Source organism: Ylistrum balloti, unplaced genomic scaffold, assembly GCF_031769215.1.
Source record: "Ylistrum balloti isolate Yb309-2 unplaced genomic scaffold, AGI_CSIRO_Ybal_v1 Utg371150, whole genome shotgun sequence".
NCBI lineage: Eukaryota > Metazoa > Mollusca > Bivalvia > Pectinida > Pectinidae > Ylistrum > Ylistrum balloti.
The window spans coordinates 329,720-349,406 of NW_026782630.1; the positions used below are offsets into that span (position 1 = coordinate 329,720).

A 19,687-nucleotide genomic window follows, 5' to 3' on the forward strand; every position below is an offset into this window, starting at 1 on the left:
GTGGCCCACTGAAACCCGTACAAAAATTTGTACAAATGGATTCTGCAGGAGATGATTTCACTTCTAGCGCCACGGAGGTACGTAATTTTTCATTCTGTATACTTTGTGCTGTTATTATTTTGTTGATAAGTGTTGTACTCGCCGTTTGTTACTTGAAAATATCGTATAACAAAGGACCCTGAAAACGACAAAGTCAAGATGGCTGAAAAATTTTCTAAGTCCAACGCGGATCTGTTAAAATTTACTCGATTTTGAGTTCCTTGTATTAGTTACTACGGTAATGATAAATTACTTTTGTTTCAAAAAATCATAGATTGGTCACTAGAAATGTTTAATTTATCTTCCAGAATCACTTGGATGGTCCAGACAGCAGCACACAAGGTAAGTAAAACTGGTCGAGGCGGCGAGTTAGCCATTTTTATGCGCCGAGAGACTAAGTCCAACATGGTTGTAAGACCGGCGTAATGTCGCTCAGCTGTTCGGGTAATTAGATCATTTAGTAATCAGAGAGAGTTTGGGGACTGACATAGACTGGATGTATGTACATTTAGACTTCCGATGTGATCTCAATAGACATATCATTTATTTAAAAATATATCGTTGTTTTTAATCATTTGTTATAAACAAACGTGTTGATGATCTAAGTAACCTTATTTAAAGTAGCCCGTTCCGCTCGGGTGCGTTTACTAGACCAAGGAAGAAACTGTCGGAATGATGTTACGTTTCATATTATAAAGATTGTAGCTTTGTTAGATTTTAAGTATATATAAATATATATATATATACACTTTATATGATAAACACATAAAACATAACTGACCTGAAATTTTATTTGCTCTTTAGGAAAGTTATAAATGAGACGTTTTAATGATATATGTGATGAATGATAAGTTGCAGAGAAAGACCATATAGAAAATGTCAGAATATGGCATTGTGAAGCACTTGTTTTCACTGACTGTTAACTTGGTTTTCCTACTGAAAACAAAAACAATTATTGTTATTAGGCCATAATTATCTTTGTATAAATCATTTTAGTGACATTAGGCCTTTGTATGTATCATATATTAATGATAGTTTTTTTTTAATGATGTGCATTTTCAGAAGATTTTTGAACTCTTGACTGATTATGTATACCATTTCAGATATAATAATAATTCAGGCTCTGTATTGAGATACAGGTCAAGGTCACTTCCTATAAATAGATAATCAGTTTCCATGTGAAAACTAGAGTTTACTTCCTTACTTTTTTTGGCTTTGCTTTACAGTTTGAAGGTCATGGTAACTGTAACTTTAAGTTAAAATCAGTTTGTGTGTGACAATTTGAGTTTGCTTTGCCAAATCTAAATCAAACTTCATACAATGCTTCCTTACCAAAAGTGCTTGAATGGGATATTGCTTTTTATATCCCAAGCTCTAAAGTCAAGGTCACTTTTATTAATGAAAAAAAATATTGAATGTATTTGTTGTTATTTTTAATATGAGTGTGCTTAAGGTCTTTACAGTACTTTGTCAGTCTGGGGTGTGTGTCTAGAGACGTAGTTGTGGGGGGGGGGGGTGTGTTTCCAGCCATATAGTGGGGCACTTGCTGACCTTTCAGTGTTCTAGTTCTGCTTAATGTTGCAACTTCAAGCAGTTGGGTCATGCTTTGATTAAAGTGTCTAATAGCTCTTTTTTTATTAAAATTATTTATGGACTATTCAGAAATATGTAATTGATACTTGTATGTTGATGTAATATCCTGGTCACAATTGTATCAAGTCTCTGTGATGTCTAATAACATCTATACCTACAAAAAATATTTAGAAATTTATGATCAGTTGTGCACCCTTTTTCCTCCACACAAAGGAGATTTTTCCACCGAGATACCTAAACATTTGGTGTGGAAGCCAGTGTAAAATGCTGCCTAGAAAATTCAGTCATAGTCACCAGAACTATTGAAGCTATCACAAATAATTTGAAATATCGTGCCATAAAGATAAAATTACGATATTTATCCTACAGTAAGTCTAGATGGCTGTTTACAGTACAGGACACAGCTTGATGAGTGGCCATGTTACAGCAATAAATAAAAGTGGGTCTACTGCCAGGAGTTTGTTGTTTGACATACATTCATGGTATTGATTGATAGTAAATAAACAATTTAATGCCACTCAGTAATTCATGTGTTATATGTATTTTCTGGTGAGTCCAAAGCACAATTTTCTAAATTTTGATGGGCCAAGTTAATAATGAGATAGTGAGATCTCAAAATTTTAACAAAACCGAAGAAGAAAAGCACAAGCGTAGGACTCAAATATTTGAGACAAAAAAATCTCTGGCCTATGTTGAAACAGAAACCGACTGAGTTACACTCCTATCAAAATGGTGTGATGTAACACATTTTCATTACCCTTTATAAATTTTGTATAGCTCAAGTCTTGGAAAAATGTGTTGCATTTCAAATTCTTGCTGAAGTTGCTGAAATAACATACATATACTCCTCTCCACCACATTTGTATTTTGTTAAGTTGTCCTGTCATTATGATAAGACAAACAATTACCTTACTGTCCAGGTTAAAAGTCCCAGCATTTTTCCTTGGCAGTCGAGCATGCTGCTTGTACACTGATGTGGACAAAAAAAATCGGCAGAATAAAAACAAAAATGTAGCATATGTCTGGACATCTGTTCCTGACCACTGAGTATTTCGGATTGGCTATTTGGCTGAAGCATATCACATGTACGATTAACCTCACGACCTCATACCCTGATAATTTTGGTTGCTGTAACATGTCATGCTTCCAGAAAGAAAAAAAATATTGATTTAAACCAAGGATACCAGTACAGCAGTGCAAGTTATTGATACCAAATTTTTTTACAAGTACCTGTCCATCATGTGATTGTGACAGAAATGATCATCAAGAACCATCATTCGCAACTGTATACAGAATGATATTAAGATTTATATATAGTAATAACATTCTCATGGATTTTATTAATCATACCTTTTGATATGAATCACAATAATGTCTTCTAAACTTTGGTGGTTGATTCAGAAGACAGAGCAGAACTTGCTGCATCCTGGGATCAATATGTCAGCACGTCGAATTCTTAAACGACCGCCATGCTTGTTTACAACAATGTCTCCATGTAAACTGACAAGAAATAATATGCAACTATAAGAATTTTGTCAGCATACCAGGGCCTTTGCTTATATCTAACAGTACAGACACTGATACAGATATTGTTAAGGAAACTATACATAACACCAGACCATATATCTGTACATAGGCACTCTTTGGAGGCCCCCAAGCCAAACAATTTCAGTAATAGTGACTTTAATGTTTTTGAAACATGTCAATAACATAAAGGTTTTCTGTGTCTAATTCATTTGCAAACTTATATTAAATGTTTCACTGATGGTCTTAATAAATTGCCTTCAATTGTCTCTTATGTCGATGAACTTTAACATAATGGTTACCACATCTAAAGAAAGGGTGCAGGTTACATACCAATGTGGCTAAAATGTGGATCAAATCGGGGGGAGGGGGGGTTGGAAAAGGTTAAAAATTGGCTCTGCAGCTTATATACCAGTACTGTTTATAACACAGAAAATACAGTACTGCTTGTTTACGTTTATTTACAAAAAAAGTCTTGACAACTGAGGTAAAAATACTAAAATTTACTGACCTTTTCAGAAAAGAGACATAATTTAATTTGAAAAAAATATATATGAATAAATAAATGAATTTCAGCAAAATATTTTGATATCTTTCTGGTTCATCACCCAGTGTGGTCATGCTTTGAATTACCGTCAGCTGGTCTTGATTTCTTTGATTAATTGATTTGGTTTTTGTTTCAGTTGCTGACATAAAAATGAAAGTGAATGAGAATGGTGACATGAGCAACCACATTGAACAGAAAAAACAAAACGGTCATGCTTCACCGAAGGAGAGTTCATCTAAAGATTCAAAACATCACAGTTCCAAACACCACCATTCCTCGTCCAAACATAAAGATGGAAGCTCGTCCAGCTCAAAGCACCACTCCAGCTCCAGCAGCAAACACGGAAGTTCAAGCTCCAGTAAACATGGCAGTTCTCATCATTCCTCAAGTTCAAGCAAGCACAGTTCAAGCTCATCCAGCAAGCACAAGGATGGGAGCTCCTCATCGAGTAAACATGGGAGCTCATCATCTAGCAAGCACAAAGATGGAAGCTCTTCCAGCAAACACAGAGATGGGCACCATTCCAGTTCATCAAGCAGCAAACATAGAGATGGCTCCAGCCACAGTAGTAGCAAGCACAGTAGTAGCAAGCATAGTTCTAGCCACAGTAGTAGCAAGCATAGTTCAAGCCACAGTAGCAAACATAAGGAAGGCTCGAGCAGCGGTAAACACAGCTCCTCAGGTAGTCATTCCAAAGACAAACATAGCTCCTCAAGTAAACACAAGGAGCACTCCAGCAGCAAAACTTTGGAGAAGCAGCCAGAGGTTGAGTTGGAAGCCTCACCTCCTAAGCATGTTAAAAATGAGCCCCAGTCACCTGTTAAGAAGGAACCAGAATCCCCAAAGAAATCTCCAATTAAGACATCACCTGACAAATCTGTTAAAGATGAGCCTATGAGTGATGATGATGTCCCTCTGGTAAGCTGGACCAGTATTTACTTATGGTTGTCATAAAAAGTAATTTTAAATGTCAATATTTTGCCATGTTTTGACTAATTACATCTCTTCTGATTGATTACTGGTTCTATGAAATACTGTATAATGTTAATGGAAATGAATTTCAAAGCTGAATTGTAAGACTTAAAGCTTCAGTTCTGTATTATTTTCATAAATGATCAACTATAGAAATGTAATTTGCAGTCTAAAAGAATGGAGAAAACACCCAAATCTGCACCAAAGAGGGCGCTAGAAGAATCGGATGATGACGACGAACCTCTGTCTTCTAGGTATGTCATTACAGATACAACTATTTCTTTTTTTCCTCCCAATAAAAAAAGGACATTTTACTGGATTCAATAAATTCACTGTCTTTGATAAACTAGTAATGGTGTCTTGTCATGTCGGATATAATTGTCTAATTGAGATTTGATTTGATATTATATTTGTGATTTTGTTTAAGGATGAAGAAGGTTAAAAAAGAGAACAAGCAAGACAAAACGATAAAAGAGGAAAAGCCTGCGAAAAAGAGAAAATCAGAACCTGAAGAATCTGATGAGGAAAAACCAGTGGTAGGTCGTAAATTAGTATAGTGTAATTAAAAGCTTGAAGCAGATGGTATCAGAAATTATATAGATAATGGTATACTCTTAATAAGATGTTTCAATAAGTTAGATATGTATTGTAGTAATTTTGAAAAAGAATTGTAATCTGTTCATAATAGTCCTGAATAATCCTGAAACTGTTTATAGAAATCTATCACCTGCTTGTGTTTTACTAAGTGATCACCAATATTCAAAAATATAGTGTACACAATATACAGCTTTGTTCAAAAATTGAAAATTTTTAAAAATCTTGCCTCATAATTCAGTGTATCAACTGTAGTTACTTTCCATTGTTTTGATGGGTTGAATAGATATTGAAAAAATGAAACCCGTTGAAACTCTGATATGGGTAGGCAACCTGTAACTTTAAATATGAGTGACATTTTCTCCTTTCTGATTTCAAAGAAAAAGAAGAAGAAGGAAAAGGTTGTGCCAAAGCAGTCCCCACAGAAGTCGCCACAGAAAGGCAAGAAGAAAGAGGAAGAAACACAAGAAGTTTGGAGATGGTGAGATTTTGATATAAGTGAAGAAAACTTCTGCTGAAACAATCCTTTTATTATTTTAACAATACTTCATTTGTATTGAGGCAGCATATGACACTGTTGCATCCCACTTCAAAGGTAGATTACTCTTTATAATTCTGTCAGATTTTCCAGAATATACCGACCAGTATAAATTTATTTTGCCTATCCTGGCAGATTATCTTGTACCTCTTGAGATAGCATGGTGCCACATACATTCTAATAAGGATGAAATTTGCAAAGTAATAGTGAGGAAATGAAATCATATTGCATGAAAATTGTCTCTATATATATCTTCTGTTATCAGGTGGGAAGAGGAGCGACGCGATGATGGACAAAAGTGGAATTTCCTGGAACACAAGGGACCAGTATTTGCCCCCGACTATGAGCCTGTGCCAAGTGATGTCAAATTTTACTATGATGGTATTTCAAATTACTTTTTTATGTTCTATAGCTTGAAAAATGCCAATGAATAAAAAGCCCAGTTTACAATAATTGTCGTCACCAATAATTGCAAGGAACTGGTCATAAAGAGAATCTCCAAAAAGATACAGGTACTCATCTAAGTAGTATATATTATTCTGCAATGCCTTTCTTTCGGTTATTTCAGGGTAAAAATCACCTGTATCATGGTTAAGTCCCCTACCTTTTTACTGTAAGCTTGTTGAAAACTCCATTCTTTCTTTCGGTTATTTCAGGGTAAAAATCACCTGTATCGTGGTTAAGTCCCCTACCTTTTTACTGTAAGCTTGTTGAAAACTCCATTCTTTGAGTTGTTTCAGGATGAAAAATCACCTGTATCGTGGTTAAGTCCCCTACCTTTTTACTGTAAGCTTGTTGTAAACTCTGTTCTTTCTTTGTGTTGTTTCAGGATGAAAAATCACCTGTATCGTGGTTAAGTCCCCTACCTTTTTACTGTAAGCTTGTTTAAAACTCTGAAACTCTGCTCTTTCTTTGTGTTGTTTCAGGATGAAAAATCACCTGTATCGTGGTTAAGTCCCTTACCTTTTTACTGTAGGCTTGTTTAAAACTCTGTTCTTTCTTTGTGTTGTTTCAGGATGAAAAATCACCTGTATCGTGGTTAAGTCCCCTACCTTTTTACTGTAGGCTTGTTTAAAACTCTGTTCTTTCTTTGTGTTGTTTCAGGATGAAAAATCACCTGTATCGTGGTTAAGTCCCCTACCTTTTTACTGTAGGCTTGTTTAAAACTCTGTTCTTTCTTTGTGTTGTTTCAGGATGAAAAATCACCTGTATCGTGGTTAAGTCCCCTACCTTTTTACTGTAGGCTTGTTTAAAACTCTGTTCTTTCTTTGTGTTGTTTCAGGATGAAAAATCACCTGTATCGTGGTTAAGTCCCCTACCTTTTTACTGTAAGCTTGTTTAAAACTCTGTTCTTTCTTTGTGTTGTTTCAGGATGAAAAATCACCTGTATCGTGGTTAAGTCCCTTACCTTTTTACTGTAGGCTTGTTTAAAACTCTGTTCTTTCTTTGTGTTGTTTCAGGATGAAAAATCACCTGTATCGTGGTTAAGTCCCTTACCTTTTTACTGTAGGCTTGTTTAAAACTCTGTTCTTTCTTTGTGTTGTTTCAGGATGAAAAATCACCTGTATCGTGGTTAAGTCCCTTACCTTTTTACTGTAGGCTTGTTTAAAACTCTGTTCTTTCTTTGTGTTGTTTCAGGATGAAAAATCACCTGTATCGTGGTTAAGTCCCCTACCTTTTTACTGTAGGCTTGTTTAAAACTCTGTTCTTTCTTTGTGTTGTTTCAGGATGAAAAATCACCTGTATCGTGGTTAAGTCCCTTACCTTTTTACTGTAGGCTTGTTTAAAACTCTGTTCTTTCTTTGTGTTGTTTCAGGATGAAAAATCACCTGTATCGTGGTTAAGTCCCTTACCTTTTTACTGTAGGCTTGTTTAAAACTCTGTTCTTTCTTTGTGTTGTTTCAGGATGAAAAATCACCTGTATCGTGGTTAAGTCCCCTACCTTTTTACTGTAGGCTTGTTTAAAACTCTGTTCTTTCTTTGTGTTGTTTCAGGATGAAAAATCACCTGTATCGTGGTTAAGTCCCTTACCTTTTTACTGTAGGCTTGTTTAAAACTCTGTTCTTTCTTTGTGTTGTTTCAGGATGAAAAATCACCTGTATCGTGGTTAAGTCCCCTACCTTTTTACTGTAGGCTTGTTTAAAAGTCTGTTCTTTCTTTGTGTTGTTCCAGGATGAAAAATCACCTGTATCATGGTTAAGTCCCTTACCTTTTTACTGTAGGCTTGTTTAAAACTCTGTTCTTTCTTGGAGTTGTTTCAGGATGAAAAATCACCTGTATCGTGGTTAAGTCCCCTACCTTTTTACTGTAGGCTTGTTTAAAACTCTGTTCTTTTTTTGTGTTGTTTCAGGATGAAAAATCACCTGTATCGTGGTTAAGTCCCTTACCTTTTTACTGTAGGCTTGTTTAAAACTCTGTTCTTTCTTTGTGTTGTTTCAGGATGAAAAATCACCTGTATCGTGGTTAAGTCCCCTACCTTTTTACTGTAGGCTTGTTTAAAACTCTGTTCTTTCTTTGTGTTGTTTCAGGATGAAAAATCACCTGTATCGTGGTTAAGTCCCTTACCTTTTTACTGTAGGCTTGTTTAAAACTCTGTTCTTTCTTTGTGTTGTTTCAGGATGAAAAATCACCTGTATCGTGGTTAAGTCCCCTACCTTTTTACTGTAGGCTTGTTTAAAAGTCTGTTCTTTTGTTTGTTATTATTTGGATTTCTATTTATTTTTATCATGTTATTAAAAGTAGAAATGTTTATAGATAGTCTGCGGTGTTATTTACAGGTAAGGTGATGAAGCTGAGCCCTGAGGCAGAAGAAGTGGCAACTTTTTATGCTAGAATGTTGGACCATGACTATACCACGAGAGAAGTCTTCAATAAAAATTTCATGAAAGATTGGAGAAAGGTACTTGTACATTTTACAAGCTATCTCTGACTGCAATCACTAATATATCAATTAGCCTTGGAATGTATTTCCTTTTCTACCTGTCCATTCATTTGTATATCCAATTACTTTCTAGACTTTCCATTTGTATATCCAATTACTTTCTAGACCTTCCATTTGTATATCCAATTACTTTCTAGACCTTCCATTTGTATATCCAATTACTTTCTAGACTTTCCATTTGTATATCCAATTACTTTCTAGACTTTCCATTTGTATATCCAATTACTTTCTAGACTTTCCATTTGTATATCCAATTACTTTCTAGACCTTCCATTTGTTTATCCGATTACTTTCTAGACCTTCCATTTGTATATCCAATTACTTTCTAGACCTTCCATTTTTTTATCCAATTACTTTCTAGACCTTCCATTTGTTTATCCAATTACTTTCTAGACCTTCCATTTGTATATCCAATTACTTTCTAGACCTTCCATTTGTATATCCAATTACTTTCTAGACCTTCCATTTGTATATCCAATTACTTTCTAGACTTTCCATTTGTATATCCAATTACTTTCTAGACCTTCCATTTGTATATCCAATTACTTTCTAGACTTTCCATTTGTATATCCAATTACTTTCTAGACCTTCCATTTGTTTATCCAATTACTTTCTAGACTTTCCATTTGTATATCCAATTAATTTCTAGACTTTCCATTTGTATATCCAATTACTTTCTAGACTTTCCATTTGTATATCCAATTACTTTCTAGACCTTCCATTTGTATATCCAATTACTTTCTAGACCTTCCATTTGTATATTTCTTTCTAGACTTTTTTTTTTTTTTCAAAGTAAAGAGTGATTGATGATATGACCTAACTAGAAAATATTTTTCATAATTTTGTATTGAATCATAAGAATTGTCTTTTCTGATATCAAGTCTGAGAATGAACTGCCTTCAGCTTCATAGCTTCTGCTTGTTGGTTATTCAGTGATAACCAGTGTGGACTTCAATGTCAGTTCAATGTTATGTTTTCAAACTGAACAAGAAAGACGAGTACAATGTTGTTGGTGATGATATTCAACATGGCTGAACAAAATTTCATTGTAATTCACAGATGATGACTTCAGAGGAAAAAGAGAAGATAAAAGACTTATCCAAATGCAATTTTACTGAGATGGACAAATACTTCAAAATGAAAACAGAGGAACGTAAAGCTATGACAAAGGAAGAAAAACTGGTTTGTACTTAGAAATTATGGTCCAAAAATATATTAATATAAAAATATTTAATCATGTTAATCTTGATACCTTAGTTATATTAATTTTATTTAAAGTGTTTCTTTGAGAATAAGAATGGGTAATTGATGGCATTTTGATCATGTTATTTTTAGAAAATCAAAAATAAGAATGCAGAAATTCAAGAGGAGTATGGGTTTTGTACCATGGATGGCCACAAGGAAAAGATTGGAAACTTCCGTATTGAGCCTCCGGGACTGTTCCGAGGACGGGGTGATCATCCCAAGCAAGGCATGCTGAAGCGCAGGACAATGCCTGAAGACGTTATCATTAATTGTTCAAAGTAAGTAACACACTGCATTACCATATATCAAATGATGAAAATACAGAAAATGGTACCAAACAGTTGAAAATGTTATTGTTTTCCTTTTGATAGTGATAAATAGCACTTTCAAATGTGAATTAGACCGTCATTTGCAATATTTTATATCTAAATTGAGAAAGCAATTTCATTTTTGCTTCCAAAAATGGTTATGCAGTATGTGAAGCTGGACTAATGTAATTGCATGCATCTGATTGTTCTTTATAAAAGAGAAGCCTAGATATTAGAATAATATGACAGAAGTTTATTTTGTAATTTTACAGGAATTCTGTTGTTCCCGAGCCACCTGAAGGTCACAAATGGAAAGAAGTGCGTCATGACAATAAGGTAAAGCATAAAAAATGTTGCATATATGAAAAGAGTGAATAGTTGTAAATTATATGTATTATTCAGTGTAGATATAATTAAATCTACATTTTGATTTCTGAGTTATATTGCCATGTATTTGCATCATCTATTTTGTGGACACTTCTATCCTACATCTACACTTCTGTTGCAGGTGTCATGGCTGGCATGCTGGAACGAAAATGTACAAGGCCAGACCAAGTATGTGATGTTAAATGCTGCCTCCAGACTCAAGGTATGTATAATATTTTCTCTATTACTTTTGGTTCATTTTTTTTATGCCCCCGCCATTTATGGCCGAGGGCATATAGCGTTGCCCATGTCCGTCCGTCCCATCCCGTCCCGTCCCAAATCAGTATATACCATCTAACAACTTCATTCGGACCTTTCACTATTATTTGACATGGGGGGGCGGGGGCATTCATGTCTTAAAGACATTTTCTAGTCTGTTCTGGAATAAAAGTGATACTTCAAGCCAGGATTGAGGATAAGTATTTGGTTAATGAGAATGTTCTGAAATACATGAGATGATTTGATTAACAGGGAGAGAAAGATTGGCAGAAGTATGAAACTGCAAGGAAGTTACACAAATGTGTAGACAAGATTCGCCATAACTACATGGAGGACTGGAAGTCAAAAGAAATGAGGATTCGACAGAGGGCTGTAGCCATGTACTTCATTGACAAAGTAAGGCATATTGTCAAAGAAAAACATATTCAATCATCTCTTTTTGATTTATTTTGGTTCAATGCAATTTTCAACTATTGTAGGAAAATTTTGATATACAGTGTACAAATTATATAACTATAAAGGTATTATGTATATGACTGCTAATTGATAGGTTTCTTAAGTGAATATACAGTGTACAAATTATATAACTATAAAGGTATTATGTATATGACTGCTAATTGATAGGTTCCTTAAGTGAATATACAGTGTACAAATTATATAACTATAAGGTATTATGTCTTCTGGAAGGAATTAATCATGTTGCTTTGTAAAATTTATTCAAAGCTCAAAGGTTTGAAGAAATAATTTCAAATTTTATGGGCAGTAGTTTATCACATTTTCTCTTGAAATGTTGGGTTTCATTCATGCAATATTATTTCTCTTTAAAAGCTTGCTTTGAGAGCTGGCAACGAGAAAGAGGAAGGAGAAACTGCGGACACTGTTGGTTGTTGTTCGTTGCGAGTAGAACATCTCAAGACCCATGAGAAGTATGAAGATCAGGAGAATGTGGTTGAGTTTGACTTCTTAGGTAAAGATTCCATCCGATATTATAACCGTGTACCAGTAGAGAAGAGGGTTTTCAAGAACTTGCAGCTTTTTATGGACAACAAACAGCCAGGGGATGACCTTTTTGATAGACTTAATGTAAGTAACAAACATACCTGTGGCATGTTCTATATAATACCTGAAATCATTTAAAAGTTTGTATTTAATAAGAAATGGAGATTGTGGTATTCAGATATTTAAGCATTTATCTGATAGTTATAGGAAAATATTGATTGTTGTAGACTACCATCCTGAACAAACATTTACATGACCTCATGGACGGACTGACAGCCAAAGTGTTCCGTACCTTCAACGCCTCTCGAACACTTCAGGAACAACTTCTCCTTTTGACAGAAGGTAAGCGTCATTACAATGATAATTTTGTGAAATAAAAAAAGGAATTAAAATTAAATCAGTCCCCCTCCGTGCACACGAGTTAGGGGGACTATAGTTTTGTGTTGTGTCTATCTGTCCTTCCATTATATCTGGCTTATCTCCTACTCTACCTGTGACTAGAACTTCCTACTTTTGGTATGGGTCCACCTTGGTGAGGCAGTGTGTAATTATTAAGAAAGGTCAGTGACCTCTGACCTATATTTTGATCTTTGACCTACACCTTACACTGCCTGTCATGGTAACTTTATATTTGAGTTGTTGGTTTGCCTTTTAGGCATTAAGTCATGTATCAAAAGTAGATCATTCCAATCTACATTTTGACCTTTGTCCTATATTTAGGAAAACAATTTGTGCAGGCTGTAACTGCTACACAACTATTCACTGGAACTTTGCACTTTGTGTATATATTAACCATGCTGAGACTGTGTATCGGAGACTGTTGAACTTCCTTGTTGTTTTATGGCACTTTCAACGGCAAACAAGGGATGGTTATTTGTGAATTGTTTTAATATCAAAATGATGCGACAGGCTGAGAAGGTAATTACCTCTGTCCTTTAATGATTTTCACATTTATTCCATTGTTATAGAAGAGGACCCAGTACCAGCCAAGTTACTTTCCTACAATCGAGCTAACAGAGCCGTGGCTGTACTCTGTAACCATCAACGTGCTGTACCAAAAAATTTCTCCAAACAGATGGAAAACCTGCAGAACAAGGTCAGAATTGAAACATACACTAGGAATCATTTTCATTTTACAATTTTAGCACCACAGCTAATCTGCAAGATACGCTTATGATAAGTTTTTTTGGTGTCAGACCATTGTTATCAGATTGTTTGGTCACCTGAGACAAAGTCTTTGGTGATCTATAGCGATCACCTCCAGCAATGTGCATCCGTAAACAATTTAACATTTTCGAATTGTCAAAAAAAAAACAGATTTTCTGATGAAATTTTGCAGAAATATTCCCTGGTCTCAGATAAACCAAAATAGTTAATTCCTGTGTAGAATAAAATGGATCTCACATTTCTTCCTGTGTAGAATAAAATGGATCTCACATTTCTTCCTGTGTAGAATAAAATGGATCTCACATTTCTTCCTGTGTAGAATAAAATGGATCTCACATTTCTTCCTGTGTAGAATAAAATGGATCTCACATTTCTTCCTGGGAAGGAGGTTATCTTGTAATTTTTTAGAGAAATATTGAATTTTGGAGTGCACTGTTTATTTCCCACTGGAAAGAACTGTAACAATTAGTAGCATAGATTGACAGATTTGATGGTATGCATGTATTGACACTGGCTTTAGATATTCAGTTACATGGCACTTGAAAGCTTCTTACCCTTTAGCCTTTAAAATCAATCTTGCTTATCTCCGTTGACTGCCAAGGCAGCTAGGCAACATGTTTTTTAAAGCCATAGAAATACAGTTTTGAAGTCATGTATCATTATAACCATTTTTTTTTTTTTTGCTCATTTCAGATTGATGCCAAGAAGGACTCTATACGTGAGGCGAAAAAGCAGCTGAAGATAGCCAAGACAAACTTCAAGGCTGCCAAATCAGAAAAGAACAAGAAGTATGTTGTCAAATTTGCCTCCCTGCAAGTGTTGTGTAGATAGAGACAGAAGAATATTTTTGAGGGTTTAGAAGAATATAAGATATTTAGATCCATCCATGGCATGTTTGTTTGTAGACACCCATCAATTAACAATATATATTATGTTATCAGCATTAGTTTTATTCTTGATGAAATGTCAGTGACAGTATTTCAACATCTTAATGTTGTTCATAATGAGATTGAATCATCTGATAGATTTGGTAATGAGATGGATGGTTTGCAGGGTGATGGAATTGAAGAAGAAGGGTGTTGCCAGACTTGAAGATCAGCTCGTCAAACTGGAGGTGCAAGCAACTGACAAGGTACATAATATTATGGTTTAACTCTCCTACAAATAGATTTTGATATGCTTTTTCAGATCATCATATCTCGATAGACCATTTTAGATAAAAACTCTTGATTCCAGACCCCAAACTTGACATCACATCATAGCTTCACTGAATCCAGTAGTTTACCTGGTTAGAATTTTAAAAAAAAAATTCTCATCTCATTGTTTAGTCTCCTATTGTTATCAGGTAGAGGAATTTATCGTGTAAACTGTCGGTTTGTCACATCTTCAGGAACAGGGAATGTTTGACCTGTAAATGCTGAGTTTTTCAGGTTCCTCATTCAAATGGCAGAGTGCAGCAGATTATTATGCCAATTTTTGTAAACATAATGCCCGTTTTGAGGTCTCATACTACAATGGTCCCTTTAAACCAGAAATTGTGTTAAAAGATCTGTTGGCTCATGTCTATGAAATTAAAGTAATGATCCATAGTAACATTTTTGTGTGTATGTACATAAAGATATTGTGATCACATCTTCATGGATGTTTTCCAGGATGAAAATAAGGAAATAGCATTGGGTACCTCCAAGTTGAACTATTTGGATCCAAGAATATCCATTGCCTGGTAAGTATATACTTTTCTACTTCTATTCTTCTGATAAGCATCTTTTTCAACAATTTTACTGTGATTTTGGTCTACAATCCTTTCAGTTAGGTAAAGTTTTATATTTTGAAGGGCTTCAAGTTTTTCAAGTATTAAATAAAATTGTGGAATGGTGCAAACTTTTGGGAGAACCACACAAATTTTTAACTAATTGGAGTTTTGAAAATGCAAGAAGATATTTATATAGACAGTTAAAGACAACAAGTTCATGAATTCGAGCATGTTTATGAAATTATTTTAAAATTTTGTATTGTTTACAAGCATTCTAATCATTGAGCTTTTGCAAACATAAAAGAAAACCAATTAATGAAACAAATCTTTGAAATCCATACACTGGAGTTTACATCAGATATAAACTTGTCTTTTACAGGTGCAAAAAGTGGGAGGTTCCTATAGAGAAAATCTACAACAAAACTCAACGTGAAAAATTCAGATGGGCCATAGACATGGCTGACGAGGACTTTGTGTTTTAACGTTTCACTTCACCATAGAAAGCCATTGTGAACATGTTATATTCTGATTTCTTGTCTTGATGTCTTCAGAGATATTATGTCTATATGATAGGGAGAAAGTAATACTTTAGTGTTCTCTGACCAGTCATTTTAATGTACTCATGTACTTATGTTTTTCCTATTTATTAAATTGTGAGGATGTAAAATACTTAAGGCTTTTTTTAAAAAGTCCAATGAAATACATACATGTTATCTTGATATTTTGGAAGTATTGTTGTCATCTTCATATCACTATGCTAAACCTGATACAGAAAACATTTTATTCTGAATTTCAAGTATGCATTCACATTTAATTGCTTTTTTTTTTTAATTATTTAAAATGTTTTAGATTTGTTTAATAATACAAAATTTGTTTAATATCATTAAATTCACTGAATTGAGTTTTGTATATATATGTACAATCAGGATATAATTTATGTAAAAAACACCACCTGCCTTGTAGCAGTAAAAGCAATTGTAACCTTCAGAATCTCTAGCCTGTCTCAGAGTGTAAATCAAACTTTATATTCTTAACCTTACCTTTGAAAAGGAATAATTTATATTTCATAATGTGTTTTATGCCAAGCATATTAATCACTGTATCAATGTGAAAGCTGAACTTGTTAAACCACCTTTTAAAGCTTATTAGTAGTTGTTAAATATTGATTACTGTCAGTATTGCTTTAAAAATAGAAGTGATTGATATAAAATAATAGGATTCAGTTGTATAGATTTAAAGATCCCTAATCATCCCAGAATAGTACATTGAATGGTACATTTTATTGTAATATTAAAGTGTTAAAGGAGGGTAAGTCTTAGATATGAAATATATGTGTGGTAAAGTTTGGATTTCAAATATCTAAATTTACCTATAATTTGTTTTTTCCAGAATCAGGTTGCCTCATTCTTGTTAAATGTTGGATGTGGTGTATACACGGATGAAATATTGATTCTTTGATATTATATGGAAACAACATTCAAAACTGATGGTTTTCATTACATTAGAAACATGACATGTAAAGATATTATGTAGTTTGACACATTGTTAGCATTTTCTGTTTCAGAAGAGTGTTTGTAGGAAATTGACAAGTGTGATGAAATATTATAAACAAATCAATATAGATGGCAGGCTTGTATGTTCTGTTGTACATCTTCTGTTTCTAGCTAAAACACACAGGTGTATTAAGAATCCTAACTATACAATTAGATTTCTGTGGAAGGTAAAGGTATATGTCAAGATATGTGGCTCTCAGGTTTTTCACACTAGTTATCATCCAGAACTTAAAACCAATCGGACCTGCATGAATTTTATGTGAATTGCTTTAGAGCTAGCAAATTCACCAGGGTAGGCAGATTGGGTGGATTGTGCAGTTTGCTGGATTTCTTACTATCCGAGTTGTTTTAAGACTGACAAACTCATCAGAGTGACATATCTCGTAAAGATTGTATTGTGAAGTAAATCATATATATTTCCATTGGTAATGTCCATGTTTTAATAGTTTCCACTGATAAACATTGAAGTAAATTTTGGGTGTCTGTGTCAATATGTGAATTGTAAGGTTGTTGTAGTATATTATGGTTAAAAGCTGGAACATGTCTGATACTTGTTACCAATTAGCTGCATTGTTACACGCCTGATGCTTCTGTTGCCTATTACAATGATGCACAAATGTTTTTATGATGTTAAACTTTTTGTTAAAAGTAGATTGTACAAGTTGTTTTGAGTCTTCAAACAATAGTCAGTGATGCCTTTTTGTTAGATGTTTTCTGTACAGCACTACATGAATTTTATGTTTTTATTTTGAATGGTCTTCTGTTTTAAATCAGGACCATTGGTAACATGTTTCGAAGAACAAGAACTATATCCATTACTGTCAGGGTTTAAATATCACAGATGTTAAATTTAGACTACTTGTATTGAAATTTTATTATAATGAAATCAATTTTTCTTATTTGATTATGAAGAAAATAGAAATGCAGTTTTTATCAATAACTTTTATTTATCAAATCTTACCTTTATTACATGATTGTCAAGCCCCGCTCAAAAGCTCCTAAGTCCAGGACATGCATCCATTATTTTTACTGCAGGAAAATTTAGGTACACTTGTTTTCTGTCACAATGTTTTACCCCTCTGTGGAGGTTTTTAATGTGATACATAACTATTATGTGATGTCAGCTGTTGTTTCAATAGATTGGGCCACACTGGCCAAGCTTGGTCACACATGGGGAGGAAATAAATGTATTTTTCTAAAACTTGTTGTGTTACAAGAACTTTCAACAGAGATATTGATAAACTAATCCTGCTGGGTCCTATCTGATTTTGTCTCCACTACCCAGACTAGAATGAACATGTTATTTACATATGGTTTTGTATCTTTACTAGTTAATGACTTTCTGTAATTGGACAAAAACAAGTAATTTGATGTGACCATATAACACATTTTCTACAATATGTGATGACAGTTTCAATTCTGAGAGGGTGAGGAAAATGTCTAAACTTGCTGGTTTTGTTGTCAAATGTCTGAAATTATGAATGTTTGAAAAAGTATATTAATAGATCCAAGATATGTTTACTTGATTACATTTTAGAAAGTTTTAATTTGGAAACGTGCAGATGTAGTCCTATTGTAATCATTATATTTTCTCCTTTCTCATTGTAAACAAAAGTTTTAAAGTTGAATTTGTTTCAAATTGAATTAACCATGTAACAAAGTGTCTTCGACATCTTCAGTATAACATATGCTTTTTATTTTCTTAAATAGATGCAATAAATGTATGAAATGCATAACTTTGAAAACAAACTTGAATTATCTCCCTTGGACTGTAAGCCGATATTCTCAGGTTACTGCCCTCCCTAATACATACACAGACCTATGTGACCAAGCACATGTTTTACATGTAGTCGTGAGGACGTGAATAAAATCATTGAACTATTATTTTGTCTTTTAAGTTTTTATATAATATTCAATTCTTGAAATCCAAATATTTCCTTGTAGACCAAAAAAGATTTGAGTACACTGCTACCCAAAGATTAACGAGGTCAGTGTATTGGTTTGCCTTCATACATCAACAAATGGGGACTGATTGAAGACGTGAGCTGCCCTCGGTGTGACAGACCAAGTATGTAGACAGGTATCCCTGGTCATGTCATCTCTTGATATAATGTTCCCGCGTAGGGACAATACGGATTGAGACGTGACAAAGTCTTGAGGATGCTTTCGGACAACCTCGAGGGACAAGGAAAAATAAAGCCAAAATTAATTAAATCCGTGACTCTTCCAACAAAAACCTGAACCCAACAGGAGCAAAAGTTATATACATGGCAACCATCGAAGGCAAGTACAAAGGTTTTGTTGAATTATACTGATGGTTCTATCTAGGAGTTCTCTCTCCTGACAACAACATAACCATATCAATCAGAATGTCGGACAATTGTTCCGTTGATTCTAATGAATTCATAGCTATAGGCTTAGCTTTAAGATTGGTAGACCAAACAAAACCGAACAGCCATCATCACAGATCGTTTTCCGGCGCTTCAATCTATAGACACCGAAAATAGTTCGAGATCAGTCACGCTTAATTCGATTCCCTACAATTATTAGACGATCAGGGTGTCACGGTAGAATTAGTATATATCCCATCTCACGTTGATATTCCCGGTAACGAAAGAGCTGGAAAACTAGCAAAGAAAGCGCTAAATCATAATTCAATTGACACTGATGTCAAACTTACCAAACACAAGCTTATGCTTTGATCAGTAAATAAATAAATAAAAAATAGGATGGAATTTGGAGAGAGTAATTTAAACAAATTGAGACAAATTTTACAAAAAAACAATTAGACAAAATTATAGGTCACAGTAAATCAGATGACAAAATTATCAGAAGATTAAGATTAGGCAAAACAAATTTGGAATCGAAAATTAATATTCAGATACAACACAAAACAAATTGTGAGTTGTGTAATAATGTGGAAACAATGGATCATGTTTTCTGTACCAAACATTTCACAGCTAGGGCAGAACTGTATCAGTAATTAAATAGTAATATAATCCCTCTTACTTCAACCAGTCAAATGTTATCCGCACTAAATAGTCACAACACAATAATAAGATATTTGAAACTAATAGATTTCTACAACAACGTATAACATCAGACACTAAATTACAAAGGAGATGGTGTAAGATTTGGAGACTCGGGGGGTCCATACCTCGGTCTCTATAAGGGACGCAGTAGGGCTCCTCTTCCAATTACGTGAACCCTGTGCAGTACTCCGCGTTATAGGTGGGACCCCAGGATACCCATGGTGACAGTACCAGGGA

General features: G+C 34.2%; 1 protein-coding gene across 1 annotated transcript; it reads left to right on the forward strand.

Annotated features, from left to right (window-relative positions):
• LOC132561130 (DNA topoisomerase I, mitochondrial-like) lies at nucleotides 1-18,302 on the forward strand. Its single transcript, XM_060225861.1, has 20 exons — nucleotides 1-77; nucleotides 348-381; nucleotides 3,840-4,621; nucleotides 4,844-4,929; nucleotides 5,103-5,211; nucleotides 5,650-5,750; nucleotides 6,073-6,188; nucleotides 8,585-8,706; nucleotides 9,808-9,930; nucleotides 10,084-10,271; nucleotides 10,574-10,637; nucleotides 10,810-10,890; nucleotides 11,199-11,342; nucleotides 11,775-12,029; nucleotides 12,173-12,287; nucleotides 12,914-13,041; nucleotides 13,806-13,900; nucleotides 14,166-14,244; nucleotides 14,765-14,835; nucleotides 15,245-18,302. Exons 1-20 carry the CDS (start codon nucleotides 36-38, stop codon nucleotides 15,345-15,347), a joined length of 2,838 nt encoding a protein of 945 aa, XP_060081844.1. The 5' UTR covers nucleotides 1-35; the 3' UTR covers nucleotides 15,348-18,302.
• The last annotated feature ends 1,385 nt before the right edge of the window (nucleotides 18,303-19,687 follow it).

Bases quoted from the DNA above. Each gene is read 5' to 3' on its own strand.
- LOC132561130 (XM_060225861.1), top strand. From the start codon at position 36: ATGGATTCTGCAGGAGATGATTTCACTTCTAGCGCCACGGAG. The intron at 10,891-11,198 runs GTATGTATAATA...TTTGATTAACAG, and splicing joins ATGCTGCCTCCAGACTCAAG to GGAGAGAAAGATTGGCAGAA. The intron at 14,836-15,244 runs GTAAGTATATAC...TGTCTTTTACAG, and splicing joins CCAAGAATATCCATTGCCTG to GTGCAAAAAGTGGGAGGTTC.